Raw genomic sequence first — 24725 nt, forward strand, 5'->3', positions numbered from 1 at the left:
GTGTGCACCACGGGTGACACGTCTCACATCGACACGATAGTCTAGTTCTTGCCAGACTCGCTTCAACATGCGCCTGTAGATAGTGTGTATCGCTGCGATGATACGCTCCCTTATGTCTGAGATATCACGCGGCATTGGTGGGACGAATACCCTATCTTTGATGAAACCCCACAAAAAGAAGTCGCACGGTGTAAGATCCGGTGATCTTGGGGGCCATAGCAGCTGAACAAAACACTGAGTGATGAGAGTGTTGCCTAGCGGCAGGAATGTGAACTTTCAGCTTAACAGAACATACACGCACAAATGCAATACATTTTTGTAACCCCATAATTATTTCTGAAGCACCTGGTATATTTTTATACATTTAGTTTTAATACGTAAAAGGAAAATAACTCATTATATATTTTGCAAACCCTAAAAATAAGCGTTTAAACCCGAATTCTAGTACATTATTTAAGTAACTTAGACTAGCTTATGTACGCCACTGATCGTTCTCCATCATACCAGCGGCGGCTCAAGGGGTAGATCCGCCGTGCCATGGCACTACCCGCAGAAGAAACTCATACATCGCCAAGTATTGTTAAATGAATATATTGATAGTTTACATACAATGAGATTCGAATCTTGCAATCGGTCAAGCTGACGTGACGACCGCCCCAACCTTCTCACTGCATCGCCAGCTGTTTCGTTCGTACCCTCGCGAGGCAACAGTCCGTGCCGCCCAAGAGCTGGCCTAACCCATGGACCTAACCAAGTTGACACACGTGCAGAGGGTTGAAGAAGTCTCAGCGAGGAACATTTCCGCCATGAGCCGAGAACAAAGTGGCAGGGGGCGGGGTTAGCCCACAAGAAACCGTGCCAGTCTTCGCCTGGCACGGCGAGGGAACTTTCGCAGTGTTGACACAGTTGCCACTTTCAGAGAAAAGTCGCTAAATACGACTGATTTATAAGACCCGTTGGGGAAGGGAAGCATGGACGTCCGCAGGATTTTTCCAGGGAGGGGCAAGGAAGCTATTTTTTCCAGGGGGGGCAAACTAAGGCAAATTTTCCTCAAAAATAGTGTTGTTCCCTAAAAAACATTGCTTAAATTTGAATTTATGGTGTTCATGCAATAAATAACACATATTATTCTGGCTAAAATGAAATTATATGTATGAAATACGTATTTTTTGGTTGACTTTCATTTTGCAGGGGGGGGCACGGCCCCCCTTGCCCCCCCTTCCGAACGCCCATGAAGGGAAGTAATTTCTGGCTACTTTTAGAGAAACTCACCTAGTATTTTTCCAAAGTTAAATGAACATTTTTGATAATAGATAGATAGATGCACCAAGAGAGCCATCCAGACTTTTTTTTAAAATATGAAAGTAAAAAATCCTATGATTATGCGAGTTTCCTTTGGCGTTTCGACAATTTCTTTTAATAAGAAGGATATTTTCGACATCCAGTTAGAATACGTCTGCAAGGAGGAGGAGAAGGTGATAGGATTTGTTTTTCCTTTCCTCTTGTAATTGTTATATTTTTAGGAAAGTGTTCTGTAGTGTATAAAGATAGGTTAGTGAGTGAAGATGAATCGGATTAGTACGATATACACGTTGTTTTCCACGTTACCAAACGAGGATAAACATCTTGGCCAGTGGCGGAACCTCAAGGAGGGGGCGGGGCATGTTTTTTTTTTCGATTTCTTGATCACGTTGGCGCTACCCATCATAGTTGCCGCCGGCCGCCACTGCATCATACCCTTCTGACGTCCGGGTTTCTTCCCCGATGGTAAGCGAGGAGGGTGAGGGAGCCGAAGCGAGGGGTATGTTTAAAAACACGGGACCTGCGTGGTTAGTTCCATCGCTGGAAACCACATTGGCGGGAGAAAAGTGCAAGTTCATTTCTGTTCCTGTGCCGCTCTTGGCAGACGCAGTATTGCCACGTGGAGGGAAATCCACGCCTTAATTTTCGATGAAAAGAGACATTTTGTGAAAAATATCAAAATTGACGGAAAATTTGAAGTTCTGTGACTCGTCCTTTTGTTTTACTTGCGTGTTTTATTTCTATTATATCTAATTCGTCTAGATAAGGGGTTGTATAATAAATATCTAATATATAAAAATGGATGGATGTATGTGTGTGTGTGTGTTTGTTCCGGCATAACTCTCGAACGCCTGGAGCGATTTCAACCAAACTTGGAATGCCTATCACTTGCAATCTGGAAAGAAATACTGTAGGGGTAACACACCCCTGGGGGTGACATGCAAAAATAATGGAAAACGACCGATATTAGTGTAGAATCCATAGTTTTCGAGGTCGATAAGATGAATAGGGACACTCCCAATGCCGTTCAACTCCAAGACACCTCTGGCACCCCTAGGGGTGGGGGTGGGAATGGGGTGAAATGTAAAAAATCGAAAACAACCGATATTAGTGTGGAATCCACAGTCTTCGGGGTCGCTAAAATGAATAGTGACTCTCCCAATGCCGTTCAACTCCAAGATACCCCTGGCACCCCTTGAGGTGGGGTTGGGAAGGGAGTGACATGTAAAAATAATCGAAAACTATTGATATTAGTGTAGAATCCATAGTTTTCGGGGTCGATAAGATGAATAGGGACACTCCAAATGCCGTTCAACTCCAAGACACCTCTGGCACCCCTAGGGGTGGGGGTGACATGTAAAACGACCGATATGAGTGTGGAATCCAATGCCGGATCTACAACCTGCAAAACCCCGCAGTGCGGGGGGACCCGGAGACAAGTAAGCCTTTAGGGGACCCTCAGCCATTGACATAGTAGAGGGTTCGTATATACGCATATAAAAAATAAACGTAGTTACTCAAAGGTACAGAAACGAATAAAATAAATATCACAGGTAAAGTGAAAGTTCCCTGTGCATTTAGCAACGTGCCATGAAGGCACATTTAGGATATATGGGGCAGGGCCCCACATATTTTCGATGCCGGACATCTTGGAGGTGGTGATCAGCACCACGCTCCGGCCGCATTTACACCCCCCCCCCCCAACGGGTACCATTTGATTTAATGCTGGGTGGACCCTGGATCAGCTTTTTGCGGGGACAAAGCCGGAAAAATCCCGACCTTAGATCAAATCAGGCTACAATTTCATGAGAAAATAGTATCATATATGTATATCACATCACCACCGGTGTCGAAACTGAGAGGGAGGGGCAGAGGGGCCCGGGACCATCCAGTTCTCGATTGACCCCCTTATAAGGGGCCCAATGCATATCTTCCAACATATTACACAATGTGGCACTATCACTCAGTTTGAGGGTGTTTCTTGTGCTTGTGCGATTACTATTTCAGTATTTCCTTTTTCAAACTGAAAATGAATTAAGGAAAACGCATGGCATATTATGAATGAATATGTGCGAGAAAAGAGAAAGAAGCTTGGGGATACTGCAGTCTTCATGCTCTTGAATGAGCCAGTCCATTGCAAAATAGGCTCCTTTGTTTCCCTTCGGAAATGTCAAAAATCGCTCGCCCAGATGAAAATTTTATCTTGGGCTTCCTTTTTTATGTAAATATGTGTGAAGATACTAAACTCCTATAAAGGATTGTAAGAATAATTATTATAAACAGAATATGATAAAAAATTCTCAATCAAAAGTTACATGTAAAGTATTATGTTGTATAGTTACATAATCACAGTAGTGCAGTGAATTTTTTGTCTGCTAATAAAGTTCGATGTACCCTGATATATATGTTTTGTTGTCAAAGACAGTTATAGCAATTACTATTTTTCAAAGGTTAATTCAAGTGTATTAGGTTCCACCTTAAAGAAAAGAAAAGAAAATTGCCCCTCTTCCCGCAAACAGAAAGAAATCAGTATTTATGCTTTACCGCCCACCAAAATCTCTTAACTAATCGGCGCCTATGCACATCACCCTCTTTAAAAAAATTGAGTTGAATTCAATATGGCGGCCACTAATATGGTAGATGCCCGCTTGGAACACACCAACGTGGTTCCCCCTAAGCCTAACCTGTTTCTATCAATTGTACCCAGCCTAACTCCTTTACTTTTTATAGGGGGTGTTAACGGACTTTTGAATTACCCTGTTGGCCCTCGTATGTGAGTTTGTCAACATGAGATCAAGTATTATGCACCCACGACATTATATATGTGTAATATATATATAATGTGTGTGTGTGTGAAGGTAGGTGGAGGGCACCTTTGGTAATATTTTGCAGGGGAGGGGTCAAGATTTGTAGATACGGCACTGGTGGAATCCATAGTTTTCGAGGTCGCTAAGATGAATAGTGACATTCCCAATGCTGTTTAATTTATTTATTCCGCTCTTAGAGGTGGAACTAAAAATGTTGTTCATAAATTGTTGTTAAATTTATATTATAGTGAATTTGTAAAATATATTGCTTTATAATTGGTATACTGTACTTATACTTTTAAATACCTGTAAATAAAATTAGTTACACTTCACGCTATAGTTAGAATTCATTAAACACCCAGGCAACGCCAGGTAATCAGCTAGTATACAATAAATAAGAATTGTTGCGGTAACTTTAGATCGGTGAAAGTAACAATGTACAAGAAACTACACTTCTTTGCCTTTTTGCGTGGAAGAAAATGTGTTCCACCTTAATGTTCATATGTACAGCTTGACCATGATAAGAATGCCCTCGTGGCGCTGTAGTCGAATTTTCAACCATTAGCGAGCTTAGGGAGCATGGGCGATGCAATCAGCTGCTTGCATTGGTCCCTTGTTGACAAATTGTTCCGCACTGTTAAAAGGCACAGGAGAGGCGAAAGGAGAAAAATTACGGTTCATTTTAGTTTGCAAGTTTGCCGCTTGGTGATGCTGTATACTAGGGATTGGATAAGATTAACGGGTACTATCGATATTGATCCATATGGGGATATCGATTTATCAATAAAATCACCGACAATTTTATTGATCCGGTATTTCTACAGTTAATCTGTAACCATGGGAGTGGCCATTTGGTTATTATTTTGAAAAACATAGGCCTAAGTGTAAAACTGATTTGGTGGTCTCTTGGGGCCCCATGTAGTGTTCGAATTGAAGAAAACTGAGAGGGTGGGGGAATTTCACATTTTCAGCACTTTTAACCTGATATGTAGAACTTCGTGGGCAGAAATTTTCTGCTAGAGGCGTGGCACAAGAATCCCAAGCTTATCTAGTTTGTTGGGGCAGAAAAGCTTGTATGCAACGACTATCCCTTGTCCCCCTTCTGGTTCTTGATACGACCTAAATTGGACTAGGGTAGGACTATTTATATCCTATCAGATCCAGTGCTCGAAGTGAGGTGGAGATGGTATCAACCCCCAGTTAGCTTGCATTTTTTTTTTTTTCAAAGAATCGCCCCAGCATTCTCATTGTCACCATGTTAGACCATGGGATCATCCCCCCGCCAATCCCAAAACTCGACCAACCATCCCCTCAGGTAGCATTTTCCACTTCAAGCGCTGATCAGATCTAATGGTTTGATAGCACAAGCATCTCAAATGGGACGACATTATTTATTTGTTAATATTAACCACAGTTTATTTCTCCTTGACCTCCCAAAGCCTAGTATAGTTGTGACCCACAAAACAAGTCATTGTACGTTTTGTATCAGTCGACCTACCTGCATTTTTATCCTCTGAAGCAAACAATTATAATGATGTATGCTGGGCATAAACAGCAACATGTAAAGCTGTAAGTCCAATAAAACTTTGTTGTGTTGAGTTATAACGAGAAATCATGAAGGTCACTTGTAATGGGTATTGCAAGTAGGGATGTGCCGAAGCCGATTACAGATGTATGAAAATCGGCAGAAATTGACACATCGGCATCGGTATTGAAATCGGCAAAAATCCGATATTTAAACCGGTACAGATTATACTAGAGTCTTACCTTCTAATAAGTTTTATATTTTAGTTTTGTAAGATTTATTGAAATTTTGGTTATGATTCATCATTATTGTAGAGTTTTTGTAATAAAATGATTGCAAACTCTCATTCAGAGGATCAACCTAACTAACTACAAATCTGAAATAAAACAGTACATTGCTGAACCAGGATCTGCTGTTGTATTGGAAATTCAAAAATGAATATTCAAATCTGAAGCAAGTGCTGAGAAAATACTTCTGCATACCTGCTGCATCAGTAATCAGTGATTGAGTGTTCAGTGTTGCTGAACAGATTTGCAATAAGAGAAGAAGTAGGTTACTTCCTGAAGTGCTTCCAAATCTCGTGTTTCTGAAGTTGAATCTGGCAGAACAGGAATTAAATCTCTTGAGAATCCATGTTCTTCTTAAAGGTTCACATAACATTTTGTAGATGCAAATGTACATTCACATCTCTTGAGAATATATATACATATGGTATGCAATAGAAATGTGCATAGCAAATTTATTTTTGTCATGCTGAAAATAACATCCCATTTCTGTTTAATAATCTTATATATCGGAATCGGTTAAATATCAGCACCGGTATCGGTTCCAAAAATTATCGGTGAGTACATCGGCATCGGTAAATTTTCAGCTTCGTCACATCCCTAATTGCAAGTAAAATATTTACTTGCAAGAAAATAAAGCATGTGTTGCACTTCCTATCCCCCCCCCCCCCACACACACACACAAATTAATAGACAATAATTTTATTTGTAAACCACCACCAAGTTCTGTCCAGTTCGTCATAGGTTTTTACTGAAAAATGAATTAAAGAGGCTCGAAATGTGATCAAAATGAGAGAGAAACATCGCAGAAAGAAGTGAGGTGAACAAGATTTTATTTATTATGAAAATTGACTTGAGAGTTATAGTCACCCTAATTTTGCTGTGGATCCATCGGAAATCTGAGTGAACTGACTTTATCATCATGAAGTGAAAATTTGGACAATTGTAAGCAAATTATATTTTCTGACTTATAGACAGTATGTAATTTTCATTTTGGAGGTTTCTCTGTTAAATTGAATCGTAGAATAACATTATTTTTTTAGCATCCAGTTTATGATAGTAAAATGGGATTTTAAAAGGTAAATTGTTTTCGTACCTGTGTAGGTTAATCGAATGAAGAAGTTGAAAAGGTGAATGCTTATTTGATGAAATACACAAAATGCAATACTCATATGATACCTGGAACTTGAATCTGGAATCTTCAATTGCAACATCATGAGTTGAACACTCAACTGGGGCTGATGTATTTCATTATCCAATATGAAGTAAAGTGCATAATATTTGTAAGGTGTTTTGTGTGACATGTGGAGCCATGTTTGCACTTGTATACACTAAGATGTAATAATATTAATAATAGTAATAGTGCAAATGTTAAAAGATATTAATGGACTTCTACAGACATCATTTAATATTTTATCAGTAGAGTAGAATGTCATTAGACATGGGGCAGAAACGCTTTGATAAATGAACAACAGGTCATTTCCAAAATTACTTTCTCAGATAATTAATTTAAAAGCTATAGATGTAATATTGCAGGAATGTTGTTTTTGGAAAGTGCATTAAATTTTGTAATGAAATGCAACCTGTTTTGTTTTCCTTTTAAATGTTTTTCATTCTCTGGTGATAAAGGACACTTCTTCATTGAACACCGTCAGAATGAAGCAGCATTGGCAGATGCACAGTATGATGGATGGCATTGCTGTGTATGCAGCCATAACCAGTAGGTCATATTGAGTTTAAAGCAGTAGTTAGAATTGAACTAGTGTGGGTTTGTGTGTTTGGGGCTAAGCGTGCATCTGCATGCAATTGGCGTGTGGTTTGTCAAAATGGCCATTGTTATGAAATCATTATAACACATCCAAAAATTCCTACAATCCATTTTAGTAGACAATACAAGTAGTGGTAAGAATTTTTTTTTTCAGGGAGTTGTAGGAATTTCAGCACGTTATTTAATAATCTGAATTAACAGCTATTTTCTTGTGATTGTACAGTTCACACCAACGCCTAAGGATGCATTCTTAGCTTCCTCTTGTACTTCATTACCCCTTCCACAAGATGAAAGAAGGTTCAGTACAAAAGAAAGGGGAAAGGTAATATTGTCAGGCTGACTTCCAATCTTCTTTTCTTTAGTGTATGCCCCATTCCTTCTGAGGGCTTCCCGGATGGCTCAGTGATAATGTAATCACCTTGTAATCAAGGGTTCCCAGGTTCAATACCCGGTGGAGGCATATACTGGTTCGGATCCCACTCCAAACTATAGGTCCGGTCCCGATTAGCCATCTGTGCATAAAGTGGACTTAAAATAACAGTTTAATCAATCAAGCCCACCCCTTCTTGGGCATGGTTCTGAATCTGACAATGTATACGTACAGTGATTCGGTAGTACAAATGAATAAATATGGCTGTGTTTATAATGCGGTACTTGGAATATGCAGTTTGGAAAAACAAGTATCTGTCATTCTGCAACATCCTGGTGCATTATGAGATTTATTTTTGAAGTCTCACATTTCATACCAAGATGCATACGCTCTGCCTACTGCTATATGTAGATCTTCTTTGGAGTCTTCCAGTCCTTTGTATATTGTTATAAAAACTAAAACTATATGCAAATGCATGTGAAAACTATGCACAAATGTGTAAAAATTTAGGTGGTTAACAATGTAATATGTTACAAACTTTATTGCTGGTTATTACACATTGTGTTTTTGTATCATTGTTGCTTGTATTCTTATTCTTAGCAAGTTGCAAATATTACATTTATTTATTTTAGTTGCAGTAAGAATTTTACTACAGTTAAGTTGTGTGTGTCCTCCAAATTCGTTACAAGTTTACAATACAAGTTATCGTAAACACAATCCAAAATTCCGAAATACAGGGTGAGGTGGAACCAAGGTTACATAGAAAAACAAGTTTGTGCATACAAACATGTTACAGTGCATCGTGGCCATGTGGTCTCGGGCGTCAAGCTTTGTGCTCTGGCTACGGGATGCACGCAGGTTCGAGTCTCCTGGGGGAAGCGTAGCAACTTTTCTCCTGAGATTTTAGCCTGTGCATTTGACCGGTGCCCACCCACCATTGTGAGAATATTGGGGAACTACGAAAGAGTAGCGTAACTTGGTCATGGAAACGTACAACAATGACTGGGGATTCGTCTTGCTGACCATACGTCTCCCCTAACTGGTTCGAGGTAGGGACTAAGGCCACAGTTGGTAGATAGGTTCTGGCCCTCATGTGTTGCACCACGGGTTATTTATATATTATTATTATAAACAGTTACAGTACATGTTCAGTATGTACACCATCTGCTTGAATTCATGCTTCAATTTGACACTCCCAGTTGCATTTGGAATATGACACTTGTGATCATTTCTTTGAGGTAGTCTAGGCCTTAATTTTCTGAGTGTGCATGATGGCCTCTGTGTCCTCACAAGTAAAAATCCAGAGGTGTTAGGTCTGGTGACTGGAGTCGCTATTCACCTATCTAATCTGACTTTTGCCTCACCCTGTAGAAAAGTGACATTGTTTTTCAGGAGATTTGTGGTTAAACATTTTGGCAAAATCTAACATGGCATAGAAGTGCATAAGATGTGTTTGTTGTTATGGTTAGAAGTAGGTTTCCCATATTTCTCCTTTGCCATATTCACTGAACGTGATTGTAAGAATGGTGATACATAGTTATTATATTCTATCACACATTACATTATATATTACATTAAAATAATATTGACTTTCACAGGACATAAAAACAAATTGTAGAATACAGGAAACAGGATGTCTGGCAACCCTGCATGGAAGTGAATATAAACTTCCTCTGTTTTTATCCCTTGTAGTTTTTCCTAATTCTCATTATTAATATGATCCTCATTTTCCCTGAAATTTGCTTTAAGGATGAGTTCATCAATTAACAATAATGTGAAAACTGGAAAACATCCTGTCTAATCAATTTTCATTTATTCATAATAGAAGTTTTATAATTTTTTTCTTAATTTTTGCAACAAAAATTTTAACTAACTAACTAACTAACTAACTCTCTAGCCTTCTTAAACCCGAAGGTTCATGGCTGCAGCAACACAGGCCTTCCATCTGTTCCTATCTTGAGCAAGTTCTATATAAAATTTTAAAAAATTTTAAAAAATGTATTACTTCCTCCAGAGCCAAAAAATAGCAACCAGAGTGGGGAATTCCCTTGCTCTCATGCTCCCTGCATAGACCACCCTGGGTATAACCACTTGTCTCAGTTAAAATGATGGTGAAAAATGTTTTAAAATCAAACTCAAAATTGTCTATTGTGAACTACCATTTTCATAGAGATGGGAGACGAATTAACTGAAGCTATTCAAATGTTTAAGGAAAAGTCCATAAACTTTCCATAAAACATTTGCTAAAGATAATGAAACTGACAAGATTGTGGATGATACTTGGCTGCGAGAAATACAGATGATTTGACTGTTCCGATTGTGGATAATGTCTGCATGCGAATGAATTATGCATGACCCAGATGACTGATTTTTAAAATATTTGTTCAGATGTGCATGTTAATTGTAAACATACTTATTAAGTGATTAGTGAGTGCATTATTCCATAAACCTTGTTTAGATTATTCTAATATAGTATATTGGGTGTGTTTCCTGATGTATTGAAAATAAGTATTTTAAGTTCCAGGGTCTTTTTTTTAATATGTTTTCTGTACCTTGTAGATTATGGTTTACTAATATTCGTGCACTGTTTCTTGCAGATAAATACAGGCATGAAACCTAGCAAGAAGGGTCGAGATGAAGCCAGGCCACTGCTACTCAACAACACGGATCCTCTTAATGTTCTGTACGAAAGGTAGGTGTTTGGGAATATGTTGAATTCAGAATTGTGTTCACATCATTCAAGTGGTTCGATGTTTTCTTAACCTTGGATGTTAAAAATAGAATAGAAGCATTCGATTTGGTGTGTGTGTGTGTGGGGGGGGGGTGCGGGTATGGGTGTGTGGGGGTGGGTAGGTGGGTGTTAGGGGTGGCCAAATGGATCCAGATCTGACCACCCCTTTTTTGTGAGTATGGGAGGATTGGGCCTTACTCGTAATGTACATTTCCAGAATTTTTTTTGGTAGGTGGAGGACAGAGTGTTGAATTGTAAAAATAATAATTATAATAAGCTGTTGTTCTGATTCAAATTTTTATCATCATCACAAGGGTTGAGCCTTGTAACCGATATAATAGATGGATTGATTGAATTGGAAATTGTGGGTACATCAGCACTGGGCTATTTTGCACCCATCACTTTATACGGGGCCCATCGCCTTATCGTAACTAAAATGAACATGTGTCTTAGAAATATCCCAACCTGGGTTAAAAGATGAGGCTGTAAGTAAAGGGACACTCAGCACATTGAAGGATCTTACAACATACACGCAGCCCTATAGTGTTATACTGGCTGTAGGTCGAGATGCCAAAGCCTCATTGACCTGCTAAAAGCGGTTAGTTATCAGGGTGTAGGGTTGACATTTGGATGCCTTACCAGAAGGTCACCCCTTTACATGCCCTCGATACAATAGAGCAAATATCCGGCATGAGTGTTTTTCTTTATTTTTTTTCATATTTCGTACTGTTGATATACTGAATTACATAGTTATTCTATTTTGTTATTAACTTTACTCATCTCTTTCAAGATTAAGTTTTCTTAGTCATAACATTTGTGTTATGTGACCTTTCCCAAAAAAATATTATTTTTGAAATTTGAAATTCCAAGTGAGTAAACATTAGCAGCTGTTCAATCCAACATAATTGTTAATTTCTACTTCCTTTCATCTAAAAGGGGAGTGCCAGTCCCCCACACGCAGACTTCCCCAGATGACATCGTTTTACACCTGCCAGGACCTATGGAATCCAACGTTCACCCAAGGTCGGATTCTGAAAGTACTTACGATCCACTGTTGAACAGAAATCTGGACCATCCAACCACGTAAGTACAGCTTTTTCAGATTTTTCATAGCATTTTGCACATGCAATTCCTTTCATATATTAATTAGGAGGAAGAATACAATAATGTCATTTGTCAGCCATGTAGAGTCAAATATCCCCTGGCTAAAATCTATGTTAAGAAAAACGGAAAAAAATGTTTGGATAAAGCAAACACTTGGTGCAGAAAATGAACTATTTTGATGGCGCTAATAAAGTGTATCAACTCAATACAACTTTTAATAATAATTCTTCTAGTTTATGATTGTTTCAAGCACTCTTAAGTGTAATAATAACATCTTTGTCTCCATTGACCCATATCCATGGGTATGGAAAAATTCATGTAATTACAATGCTAAATTAATAAAAAGAAAAATACATTAATCCAGTTTACTACTCGAATTCCTCAAGGTTATATCGTGCTATGTCTATTAAGTACTGTTTTATTATTTATACAATACAGAATTACAATGCTAAATTTATAAAAAGAGAAAATACATTATAGAAATACAATATCCAGTTTACTACTTGAATTCCTCAAAGTTTAAATCGTGCTATGTCTGTTAAGTACTGTTTTATTATTTATACAATACAGAATTACAATGCTAAATTTATAAAAAGAAAAAATACAATATAAGAAATACAATATAGAAATACAATATCCAGTTTACTACTTGAATTCCTCAAGGTTATATCATGCTATGTCTATTAAGTACTGTTTTATTAGTTGTACAATATAGAATTACAATGCTAAATTTATAAAGAGAAAGAAATACAATATATAAATACAATATCCACTTTACTACTTGAATTCCTCAAGGTTATATCGTGCTATGTCTGTTAAGTACTGTTTTATTATTTATACAATACAGAATTACAATGCTAAATTTATAAAAAGAGAAAATACATTATAGAAATACAATATCCAGTTTACTACTTGAATTCCTCAAAGTTTAAATCGTGCTATGTCTGTTAAGTACTGTTTTATTATTTATACAATACAGAATTACAATGCTAAATTTATAAAAAGAAAAAATACATTATAGAAATACAATATCCAGTTTACTACTTGAATTCCTCAAGGTTATATCATGCTATGTCTATTAAGTACTGTTTTATTAGTTGTACAATATAGAATTACAATGCTAAATTTATAAAAAGAAAAATACAATATCCAGTATTGTACTTGAATTCCTCAAGGTTACATCATGCTATGTTTAAATACTGTTTTGTTGCTTTCAGTCTTATGTGTATCTGTAATTTGTTTAATGTGTGTGGGGAGTTTGTTATAATATTTTGATATTTTAACACGTTTTTTGTCGATGTTTTAAGAGAACACGCACTCCTTTCACCAGACATTTATTTGTAGTTTTATTAAAGGTTTTTTGTTAAATTTATCCTATTGTAATACTATCATATACTATTGTAATACTATCATATATAAGGATATCCTATTTATATAAACACTGATTTTCGATTTGCAGGAATTGTGATACGATGATCCATCTTTTAAAAGGAAATATAGGAACAGGAATTTTAGCCATGCCAGATGCATTTCGGAATGCAGGTCTTTTAGTAGCGACAATAGGAACATTTTTAATGGGACTTATATGCACGCATTGCATGCATATGCTGGTTAGTACCTTTTAACATTTTGAAACTTTGCCTTTTTATGTGGTAAAAACATGAAATGAAGGTCTTAATTACTCTTTATGCCAACATGATTTATAGTTTGTCCTTGTAGTAGTATTAGGTTTGTAAATTTGTTATGTTATTATTTAATGCTTGATTGATTTTTGTGCCACATACTTCTTTTTAACCCTTAGACGACCGAGCATGTCTTCCCGGTAAACACACAAACGACCGAGCCATTTTCAGCAGGAATTTTAAATTTCCGCATGCTTTTATATAAAATTTTATATCTCTGGAACTAAGAAAGCTGGAGTTACAAAATACCTCGTTTTGTTCAGTACAAATGTGGCTATAAGCCTATGACACAAAAACCAAATTTTCCATTATCGGGTAGAAGAAGAAGAAAGAAGAAAACCTTGTTTTTTTTTTTACGAAATTTGAAACTCGGCGGACCCCCACGCAGCGACGCTGCGACCTAAATGTGCAAAATTATACCAGCACATTGCCTGATATGTTTTGCACTATCGTACAAAAAATCACGCACATATTCGAGATTTTTTCAATGTGAAGCACCAGAGTTTTTTGAGCGGGAAATTTGAAATTCAGCCATGTACATTAATTTTTTTTTTAACTCTGAAAATAAGAACACTGGAGTTACAAATTATACCTCGTTTTGTTCAGTACATATATAAGCCTATGACAAAAAAAAAAATTCCGTTAATTGGGTAGAAGAAAAACTTGTTTTTTTTTTGTTTTTTTTTTACGAAATTTGAAAATCGGTGTGCCCCCACGCGCGACGTAAATGTGCAAAATTATTATTTTAGTACGTTCGTTCCCTTGGTAAAAGTGCCATTACAAATCCTAGAACTGAGAAAATAACGATAATAATAGGTGACTGGCAGTCGTTTAAGTGTTAAACATAATATTTGAACTGTTAGCAGCTTAGCAAAAGTCTTTGAAGTCTTGTTTTACCTTACCTGATGAAGACTGTTTGTTTGTATTTTTGTTATCTAGTAGTGAGATCAAAAGTTGACCACTTAATGTGCTTGACCACCAAACCAGCTGGTGCTGTGTTAAATGGTTAAATATTGTGTTAATAACAAATGTGTGCTGGAAAGATCGATAAAACACAGTAAATGTAAACTACTGGGTGGCCAGAATTAAAGTTACCCAACTCTGAGCCCTCTGTAGCCTGTTTGAGGCATCGTAGAACTCTGAAATTAGGTGAATCGACTATGCAGACCATGGGGAAGAGGATGACGATAAAAAAAAAAAAAGTTTTTTTTCTGCCACCAGGTTGAAATGTGGCGCTGTAGTATTGTACAAATTTCTTCATCATCTTTCTTAACCCATGCATCGTCATAGCCCCCTTTTCAAGTCCTTTCGCCTGATGATAACCTCGCAGTGCAGCTGCACTATTACTACCGTTCTGATAAAACAACTTCACAAGCAATGCACATTCTTTCTTATTTAATGGCATGGTGTTCACTTCCGAACTTTTGTTCAGCACTCACGTTAAGTGATTTAGCTGAGTTATTAATTAGAAAGACCTGTGTTAGTGGCTGCAAGTTGCGAGAAAATAATCTCTTGTTTATTGCAAGGTAAAGGCAAATCCATAACCAATTGGAGCAGTTTACATGATTATTACAACCCATCATAGAAGTACAGCACCACATTTCAACCTGGTGGCGGAAAATTGAACTTTTTTTTTTTATCGCCATCCTCTTCCCCACTGTCTGCAAAGTGGATTCACCAAATTTCAGAGTTCTACGATGACTCAAACGGCTCTGAGTTGGGTAACTTTAATTCTGGCCACCCGGTATATTTATCATGAATTATGTTCTTATTTGGCAAGAAGTTTGGTGATCTATAAGTAATTAATATTCGATGTTGGCATAACTAGTTTATTTGAAGATGTATTAATTCTTTCTGTACTCTAAACATACCGTACTTATCGTACCAGGGATGCCAATCTCCCCCTCCAAGGTTAATTGCACCCCCCACCCCTAGATTGTCATAATCCCCATAAAGTATTTATTTATTTTCCATTCATTAGATCATGATGTACATGTTGAACGGGTCAATTCGTTTACAATTGCATGTATCAACACACTAATTATGACAGCATGTCTACTACTTTCCTAGTACTGCAAGTCGCTTCTTTTTAGCTTTACCAAACACTTTACTTGAGCTTTCCCCCTAAATTTGTAATTTTCGTCATCAAACGGATTAATAAAACATTAAAATGCTGACCAAGTCAAAAAAAAATTTTTTATTGTGAATATTCGTCTGAAGAAGATCCTGTTAGAGGGTGGAAATGTTACGTTTTTATGTACAGCGAGTTCCAACGAGGATGGTGTAAGTGGCCACTGAAATTAATAGAACATTTTAATGTTTTATTAACATGGAAACAAGGCTTAACAGTGTTACTAACAGATTAAGTGTGGTGCACTTAGTAGTAAAAGTGATGTGGAACCAGCCAAGTAAATGAATCTGAGGAAATATGTTTTTTGATTTCCCCTTCCCCTCCTCATGGTGCAGCATGGTGCAAAGGTGTAAACATTTTTGTCGCATATATTTTAGAAGATATGTATACATGTTGAATTTTATATTATTTTTTAAGGAAAAAATCCACTACAAAAATCTTGATGGTCCATGCCATTCCCCCCCCTTCCCCCTCCCCTGGGTTGTGTATTTAATTGACGCATTAAAGAGTACGGCATTAGTGAATTCTTATTTGTATTTTTGTAGATTAAAGTATCAATGTCCTTCTGCACATAAGTGCTAGTTAAAACCAGTATTTGATTTTTTAATTATTTTCATTGCTTGTGCTTCATTTGACTAATTGCAACAATGAGGATGAATGGTGATTATTTGACATTGATGAAGGTACATTCACAAATAAATCAAGACTTGTACCTGAAACCTGCCCACCTCTCAACGTGCATAGTCACAGAAGTGGCTTGAAACTAGTAGTTTCACATTCAGGGTGGATAAAGTATAGAACTAGTGGGAGAACTGATGAATTTTCTTAATCTAAATGTTCTCCACATGTCTGCCACCAGTCTGAACAGTGACGTGCACTGAGGAGTAGCTAGTCTAGCAGAGATAGATCAATCAATCTCACATCTCGAATTATATTCAAATCACAATATTTATTGTCTTGTTAAAGCCACCACAGCTCATATGCAACACCTTCTTTTCCACGTACTTCTCGTCCATCGGTGTTCTCCGCGGGCAAAGCAGGCTGGATACCCTAGCTCGCTCTTCTTCAGCCAGGCCAGTTTCCAGGTAGAAACGGCCGGCCCAAGGAAAAGGAAGATTTCTACCTCTACTTTCCTTGGCCCCACGCCCCCCGCTGCAATGGTTGAAAGCCCAGGGTTTCAGGTCCCCCAGTCTATCTCCTATAGGACAGATAGGGGATTGGTTTCTCATAATTTTCTTGTAAATCGTCTAAAGAACACAGGGTAAAATTTTCTGCAGTACTTATGTTCTCTGTATTTACACAACCTTTTACACGTTGTACAATATGTGTGTATGTATAAGAACTAACCCAAACAAGTAACAAGTCCATGTGATGAAAATTCAAATATATTCTTTTTATAAAAATAATTTTTCATTCTACCACAATTTAGTCTACCTCCCTAAGATACAACTCTCCATTTATTTCCTTTTATTTCCCACACACCTCATTAAATCACAAAATCAATAAGTGTCTTTGTTATGTTTCTAGAGTAATACAGGATATAATTGTAATGATTAGTGAGAATACCAGGAAAGGAATGTGTTCTGTACATTTCGCAGGGGGGGGGCAGTTGCCCCCTGCCCCCCTCTAGCTACAGGCCTGCATTTATTTCCTTTCACCTTACGTCTACCTTACGAGGTAGAAAAAAAAGGGCCACCGTACGTTCCTTGCCTGTCGTACCGCTTGCACCGTTACTAAGCCATCCGAAACCAGCTTGTTCCACCCCTTTTGGCGCGGAGATTCTCTCGCACATTGTTGCAACATTTATTCCCATATGTTTTGCTATGGAAGGCGGTGCTTGGGTTGCCGCGTGATGGACGGCAGATTACCGACAGCTAGCGCAGCCAATGGGGGCCGAGTTATGACCGTCAAACACCAGCGCGCGCTTCGAATCAACCGCCAATCATCATGATGTGACACGTAGTTCCTCTCTATTCACGTTTTACGAACACTATTGTGTTTATTTGGTTCCTCTCTTCGGGGTTTGGTGCTTGTAGATTCCTCTTACATAACGTTTCGTCAACACAGTGTGTGACCTAAGAAAGAACAAATGAATAACGATTCCTCGCAATACTCTTAAGTTTGCACGTTCCTCTCTTGGGGGTGCTGTGCTTGTCCGCACATTCTTTGTCAATATCTCAACTTCCGTGGAGTGTATAGCAGCCACACCCAGATTCCCGGTATCCTCGGGAGTAGCTCTATTACGTGTAAAAATCTCAGTCCAATCAGAGCACTTTTAAAACTTCCTCACTTTGGCGTGAAAAGTCGAGCTTCCTCTTAATGGAGGGTGGGAAAACAGGGGTGTGTGTGTGTGTGTGTGTGTGTGTGTTTGTGTTTGTTTGTTTGTTTGTTTGTTTGTTTATATTGCGTAGTAGTTGTGGTGTGTGTATGTTTATATTGTGTTATAGTTGTGATGTGTTTGTGTGTGTCTTGTGTAGTAGTTATGCTGTCTGATGTGTTTGTGTTCGTCTTGTGTAGTAATTGTGCTGTCTAATATGTTTGTGTTTGTCTTGTGTAGTAGTTCCTCCATTCATATTGGGGGTTAGGCGTAGAGCTGACAACTCTGCACTGTAAAAAGACATGTCAAGAAACAGAAATATAAGGCCATGGATGTTCCCAAGGTAAAATATTCCGGAGGTAAAATAGTCCCCCGTTCGGATCTCCGGGTGGGGACTACTTTGGGAGGTCCCTGGACTAAGGATAAGATCTTCATTAGGAATAAGGATATTAAATTAGGCACCTGGAATGTTCTGAGCCTTTACCGGCCTGGGGCATTTCAGTGTACAGTTAATGAGATAGTGAAGTATAAATTAGATGTAGTAGCTGTCCAGGAAGTTAGGTGGCCAGGAGAAGGGAATTGTAAAACTAAAAATTATACTTTTTTCTATGGTGGTACTGAAAATCATAATTTTGGAACAGGCTTTTTCATAAATAATAGAATTATCTCGGCTCTTAAAACAGTAGAATTGATTAATGATAGGATATCATATGCAGTTTTACAGGGTAGGTGGTGTAAAATTATTTTAATAAACATACATGCACCAACGGAAGATAAAGATGATAATAATAAAGATGATTTTTATACAGAGTTAGAACAGGTCTTTGATAAATTTTCTCAGTATGATATGAAAATTCTGTTAGGTGACTGTAATGCACAGATTGGCAAAGAAGAGACATTTAAACCCACGATTGGTAAAGAAAGTCTTCATGAATTAAGTAATGATAATGGTATAAGATTGATTACTTTTGCAACCTCAAAGAATTTAATTATGAAAAGTACCACTTTTAAACATAAAGATATCCATAAATATACCTGGTCTTCTCCAGATGGTAAAACTCATAATCAGATAGATCATATTCTCATTGATAAGAGAAGGCATACTAGTATAATTGACGTTCGTACACATAGAGGTGCTGACTGTGCCAGTGACCATTATTTAGTAATTGCTAAATTAAGAGAAAGACTCTCAGTGATAAATCATAAGCAACAAAATCTAAAAGTTATAAAATTTGATACAGGAAAGTTTGTTGATGAAAGAATTAAGAAAGATTACCAAATTAAACTGTCAAATAGATTTGATGTTTTGCAGGATTTAAATGATGATGAAAATATAAATGAAACAGACGTAAATAAGAATTGGGAGCACATACGTAATGCAATAGAATCAGCAGCTAAAGAAAGTATAGGATACCATAAACCAAGAAAAAGTAAGCCGTGGTTTGATAATGAATGTCATAATCTAATAGAAATAAGAAATCAGGCTAGACTTAGATGGTTAAATAACTCTGATGATACAAATCTAAACAATTATAATAGAATAAAGCGAGAAGTTAACCGCACGTTTAGAAGTAAAAAAAGAGATTACTTGAAAAGCAAAATTGACGAAATTGAAACAAACAGCAAAAATAAAAATATCAGAGATTTATATAAAGGTGTAAATGAATTTAGAAAGGGGTGGCAACCTAAAGTAAACTTGATAAAAGATAAAGACGGTGATTTTCTAGCTGACCCATGCAATATTCTAAATAGATGGAAGAACTACTTTAATGACCTTTTAAATGTCCATGTAGGAGATAAATCAGAAGTAAATGAAGTCCACACAGCAGAACCTTTAGTTCCAGAACCTAACTTGACGGAAGTTAAAGATGCTATTAAAAGGCTAAAGAATAACAAAGCACCTGGCATTGATTTAATTCCAGCTGAGTTAATTAAATATGGTGGAAATTCATTAATATGTCAAATTCATAAATTAATTTGTTTAATATGGAATAAAGAAGAAATCCCTCAACAGTGGAAAGAATCCATAATTGTTCCTGTGTTTAAAAAAGGTGATAAAATGAACTGCAATAATTACCGTGGAATTTCTCTACTCTCAACAACATACAAAATATTGTCTAACATTATTTTAACAAGACTAACCCCATATGCTAATGAAATTATAGGTGATTATCAATGTGGATTTAAACGTAACAGATCAACTACAGATCAAATTTTTCACATCAGACAGACACTTGAAAAAAAGTGGGAATATAATCAAAATGTCCATCAGCTATTCATTGATTTCAAAAAAGCATATGATTCGGTCAAAAGAGATAAATTATATAATATATTAGTAGAGTTTGGAATACCTAAGAAGCTTGTTAGTATGATAAAAATATGCACCAGTGAAACAGAAAGTAAAATTCGTGTGGGTAATAATATGTCTGACAAATTTACAATTCATGATGGGTTAAAACAAGGAGATGCATTATCTCCATTGCTCTTTAATTTTGCCTTAGAATATGCTGTAAGAAAGGTAAAAGAAACTAAAGAAGGACTAAAATTAAATGGTGTGACTCAGTTGTTAGCATATGCAGATGATGTAGACTTACTGGGGGATGATGTGAATACAATTAAGAATAATGCTAAAATATTTTTCAAAACTGCTAAAGAGATAGGTTTGGAAGTTAACAAAGAGAAAACTAAATATATGCTTACAGGCCGAAACCAAGTGTTAGGTAATAATCAAAATCTAATTATTGATAACAACTCGTTTGAACCAGTTTCCAAATTCAAATACTTAGGAGTAATATTAACAAATGAAAATTATATTAAAGAGGAAATAAAAAGTAGGCTTAATTCAGGAAATGCATGTTACTTCTCTCTTCATAAACCTTTGTCTTCTCGTTTAATATCTAAGAAACTAAAAGTTAAAATATACAAAACAGTAATTTTGCCTGTAGTATTATATGGGTGTGAAACTTGGTCCCTTACATTGAAAGAGGAACATAAATTGAGAGTATTTGAAAATAAAATCCTTAGGAAAATGTTTGGACCTAAAAGGGATGAGGAGACAGGTGAGTGGAGAAGGTTACATAATTTAGAACTACATAATTTGTACTCATGTCCAGATATTATTAGAATAATTAAATCAAGAAGACTTAGGTGGGCAGGACATGTGGCACGAATGGGAGAGGAAAGAGGAGTTTACAGGATTCTTGTTGGGAAACCAGATGGTAAGAGACCTGTAGGAAGGCCAAGACGAAGATGGAGGGACAACGTTGAGATGGACCTAAAGGAAATCGGTAGGGATGGAAAAGAGTATATAGAACTTGCTCAAGATAGGAACAGATGGAAGGCCTGTGTTGCTGCAGCCATAAACCTTCGGGTTTAAGAAGGCTAGAGAGTTAGTTAGTTAGTTAGTATAATATGGGATGTAGTTTTATTATTTATAAAATGGGAACGTGTTATGTGCAGACAATAATGTTATGCTTTCTTTCTTTTTTTCTATTTCAAATATGGAATATATAATGATTAAATTACAAATATGTGCGCAGGCTCTCTCAGACTCTCGTTTTAGTAGTGTTTTATTTAAATATACTACTCTTTGTCTCTAACAGTCATAAATACGGATGTATTTATTTGGGCAAGAGAACGCGTGTTCATATTGTTGTTGGTTTGATTTATTTTACTTCGCTTTTCTGCCACATTTGGTTATCGCGAAAATGAGGAGTGAGTGATGATATGATGAAATTGGTGAAGGGACCTCATATGAACAATCCAGGCCAGGATTCGAACCCGTGATGAGTGCGCATTCTTGTCCTATGTGTTGCAGTGAATAATGAAATAATTTGGAATGAAAAATGTATCTCAGAACTCAAAAAGTCAAATGAATATCATTGAAGAAACTACAAAAAAGTGTGTTGTGTTTTGTTTCCTGTCACCAAATCAACCAAGCGCGGGGGAGTGGTTATCACAGCGCGCTACGACACCAGGCGTTCCGGGTTCGAACCCCGACCCGGGCATGGGCGTTCCCTGTGCTCGTCCCTTCATCAGTTTCATCCTATCATCTTCACAATTAACCAAATGTGACAAAAAAGCGACGCTAAGTTACAAAAATGAAATCAAATCATTGATTGATTGCTCAAATTGGTTTATTTTACTTCGCTTTTCCGCCACCTTTGGTACAACAAAATAGATGAAGGAACACACACAAAGAACACAAATGGCCAATCCGAGATTCGAACCCAGGATCTCTGGCTTAGAGTCAAATCAAATAGTTTTTTATTTTCGAATGTGGGTGGTTGTTACGTGTACTTTTTTCTAGTACTCATTCATAATTTTGCAATCTTTTTTCCTGTTATTGACATTCTTCTTTTTTGAAGGAATACTGGCCCTAAAGGGAGGAGGGGTGTGACTCACACCAACCCCCCCCCCCTTGAGCACGCCACTGACTGCTACCCCAGGTGTCGACGTCACCGCACGTCACTGAGTCTGAACATATTTTCTCAAATGTTTCACTTAAAAAAAAAGTGATTACTCAACAATATATCCATTGTTTGTCACTGGTAGCAAAAATTAAGCATGGATTCAGATAATGGATATTTTCCTGCCTTTACATGTGGCATCTCATAATTCCACAGATTGACACGTGGTGGCAGCACTGTGCTGACTGCAGTCATATTGAGTTGTGCACTCTAAAACAATATTCTCAAGAAAAGAACAAGTTGTGTTCATCAAAATTCAAGTTGAATGTGGAAGAAATGCTGTTAAGTATCACATAGAACTTGTGCAATCTTGTGGTGATGAGGCACTTCAATATCCAACATTAACTAAGTGGTTCGCCATACTGATTCGCCACAAGCACTAAACTTCCAACAAGCACACAGCAGCATTGAAGTGATGCTTCTTATTGTCTGCGACTACACAGTACAGAAGGGAGTTACCGTGAACAGTGAGTATTACAGTAACTTTCTGGAGAATCGTCCAACTATTCGTCAGAGAAATCCAACTGTTCACTGAGAATGACCAATGCTTCTGGTGAGACATCTGCTTGTGCTGCACCACAACTCAAGGTGTCATTTTGCAAATTCAGTGGGGCAACTGTGTGGCCAGTGGCGTTAGGGAGTGCTAAAGCACCTCCCTATAGTCTGGACATGAGTTCTTGTGACTGTGACTTGTTTTTGAAGCTACAAAATCCTTTACGAGGATTTTGCATCAAGACCATCGATGACATAGTGCAGGTCTTAGGATGTGCATCAGTGATTTACAGAAAAAAGTTTCTGCTGACGGAATGTAAAGATTGCCAGAAATTTGGCAACATGTGCTATACTCGGCAGGAGGCTATTACAAATGAATACAGTAACCTCGTCCTCCACAATTACATAAGTAGGCAGTTATGAGCATGTAATCACTTTTTTTTAAATGAATATCCTTTTCTGGATTTTTTCCCGGATTTTCACAATATACACCTTAGCATCAAAATTATTCTTGTGGCAAAGTCCATAGAGTTGAGGTCAGGTGATCATGGTGCCCATTCCACAGGACCCTTTCTCATAATCCAGCATCTGAAAAACATGTAATCATAAAAAAATACACCATTAGTTGTACACTTTATGTCCACGTTGTAATTGCATTCTTTTCTTTATATTTATACGTGCACATTTTACTTTACATTCCAGGTTAGATGTGCGCATGAATTGTGCAGGAGAACTCATGTTCCTTCTCTTAATTTCTCTGAAGTAGCAGAGATGTCTTTTAGAACTGGTCCAGAAAAGCTAAGGGGTGCATCAGTAACTGTGAGGTATGTACTGATTCTTTTTTGTTATTGCATTCTATCGCATTAGGGAGCTTCCAGACCGAAAATGACCAGCAACACGTGTCTCTTGGAAATCAACCTTCAGAAATAAATGCAACTTTTTAAACTGAAGTAACTCGACAAGTTGCACATTTCCCTTGTGTGTTGCTCAGACTGGCCTGTTTTCTCAATACCGTGCATCGTGTCGGTTCATAGTGCAACAGGCACAGTGAATGTTTTGCTTTGGACTGAAGGGGCCTGCGTCGCTTGTCACTTCCAACTAAAAGCTCCCATAATTGTTTCAATGGTTTCAAACGGGGTACAACGTTTCATCCAAGAATTGTGTAGGTGTATGCGAGGAAGGTGGGGGAGGTAAGAACTAAAAGTTATGCTCATTATACGAATCTGGAACAAATGTCTGTACAGATGTGTGTAATTTTTTAACAAACTGAGAATTGAAATGCCTTAATTTACTTAAGTTTTTGGAAGGAAAGTTATGACTTTGGGGTTATTTTTTCCTCACAATATTCAGCACTATTTTGACAAATGTAACAATAACTTACCTGGCCTAAAGTAAGCATTATTTTTTAACTCCTTGATCCAAAAAACCTGTAACGTAATATGACACTTTGGAAATAGTAAATCAAAATGCTATTCACACTGCAGTTTGCAATGTGACAATATAAATAAGTTACATAAGATGGGCATTTGTTAGTGTACGTACACTATTCAACTTTATGAACCAACTAACTTTTTTTTTTGTTGTTTGTTCTTTTCAGGAGGTTAACGAACATTTTTCTATGTATAACACAACTAGGCTTTTGTTGTGTTTACTTCGTGTTTGTTTCGGCTAACATTCAGGAGGTAAGTTTTTGACAATTATACGAGGGGAGGTCAGCAAGTAGGTCACAAACTGATGTGGAAT

The 24725-nt window shown here is 37.2% G+C and overlaps 1 protein-coding gene across 7 annotated transcripts in view; it reads left to right on the forward strand.

Moving 5' to 3' along the window:
- LOC145989758 (proton-coupled amino acid transporter-like protein pathetic) overlaps positions 1 to 24725 on the forward strand; it is an 89644-nt gene that overhangs the window by 53340 nt on the left and 11579 nt on the right. For 6 of the 7 annotated variants that reach the window (XM_083125058.1, XM_083125056.1, XM_083125057.1 and 3 more), the window contains 5 exons: positions 10654 to 10748; positions 11724 to 11870; positions 13351 to 13501; positions 23685 to 23806; positions 24580 to 24664. In XM_083125058.1, coding sequence (XP_082981184.1) covers positions 10666 to 10748; positions 11724 to 11870; positions 13351 to 13501; positions 23685 to 23806; positions 24580 to 24664 — 588 coding nt within the window. In that variant the 5' untranslated portion in view covers positions 10654 to 10665. Of the gene's footprint in view, positions 1 to 7533; positions 7639 to 10653; positions 10749 to 11723; positions 11871 to 13350; positions 13502 to 23684; positions 23807 to 24579; positions 24665 to 24725 lie in introns of those variants that run through there. The other variant, XM_083125059.1, reaches the window with a different exon arrangement.

The sequence above is a fragment of the Lepisma saccharinum genome, chromosome 7, assembly GCF_977018435.1.
Source record: "Lepisma saccharinum chromosome 7, izLepSacc3.1, whole genome shotgun sequence".
NCBI classification, from domain to species: domain Eukaryota; kingdom Metazoa; phylum Arthropoda; class Insecta; order Zygentoma; family Lepismatidae; genus Lepisma; species Lepisma saccharinum.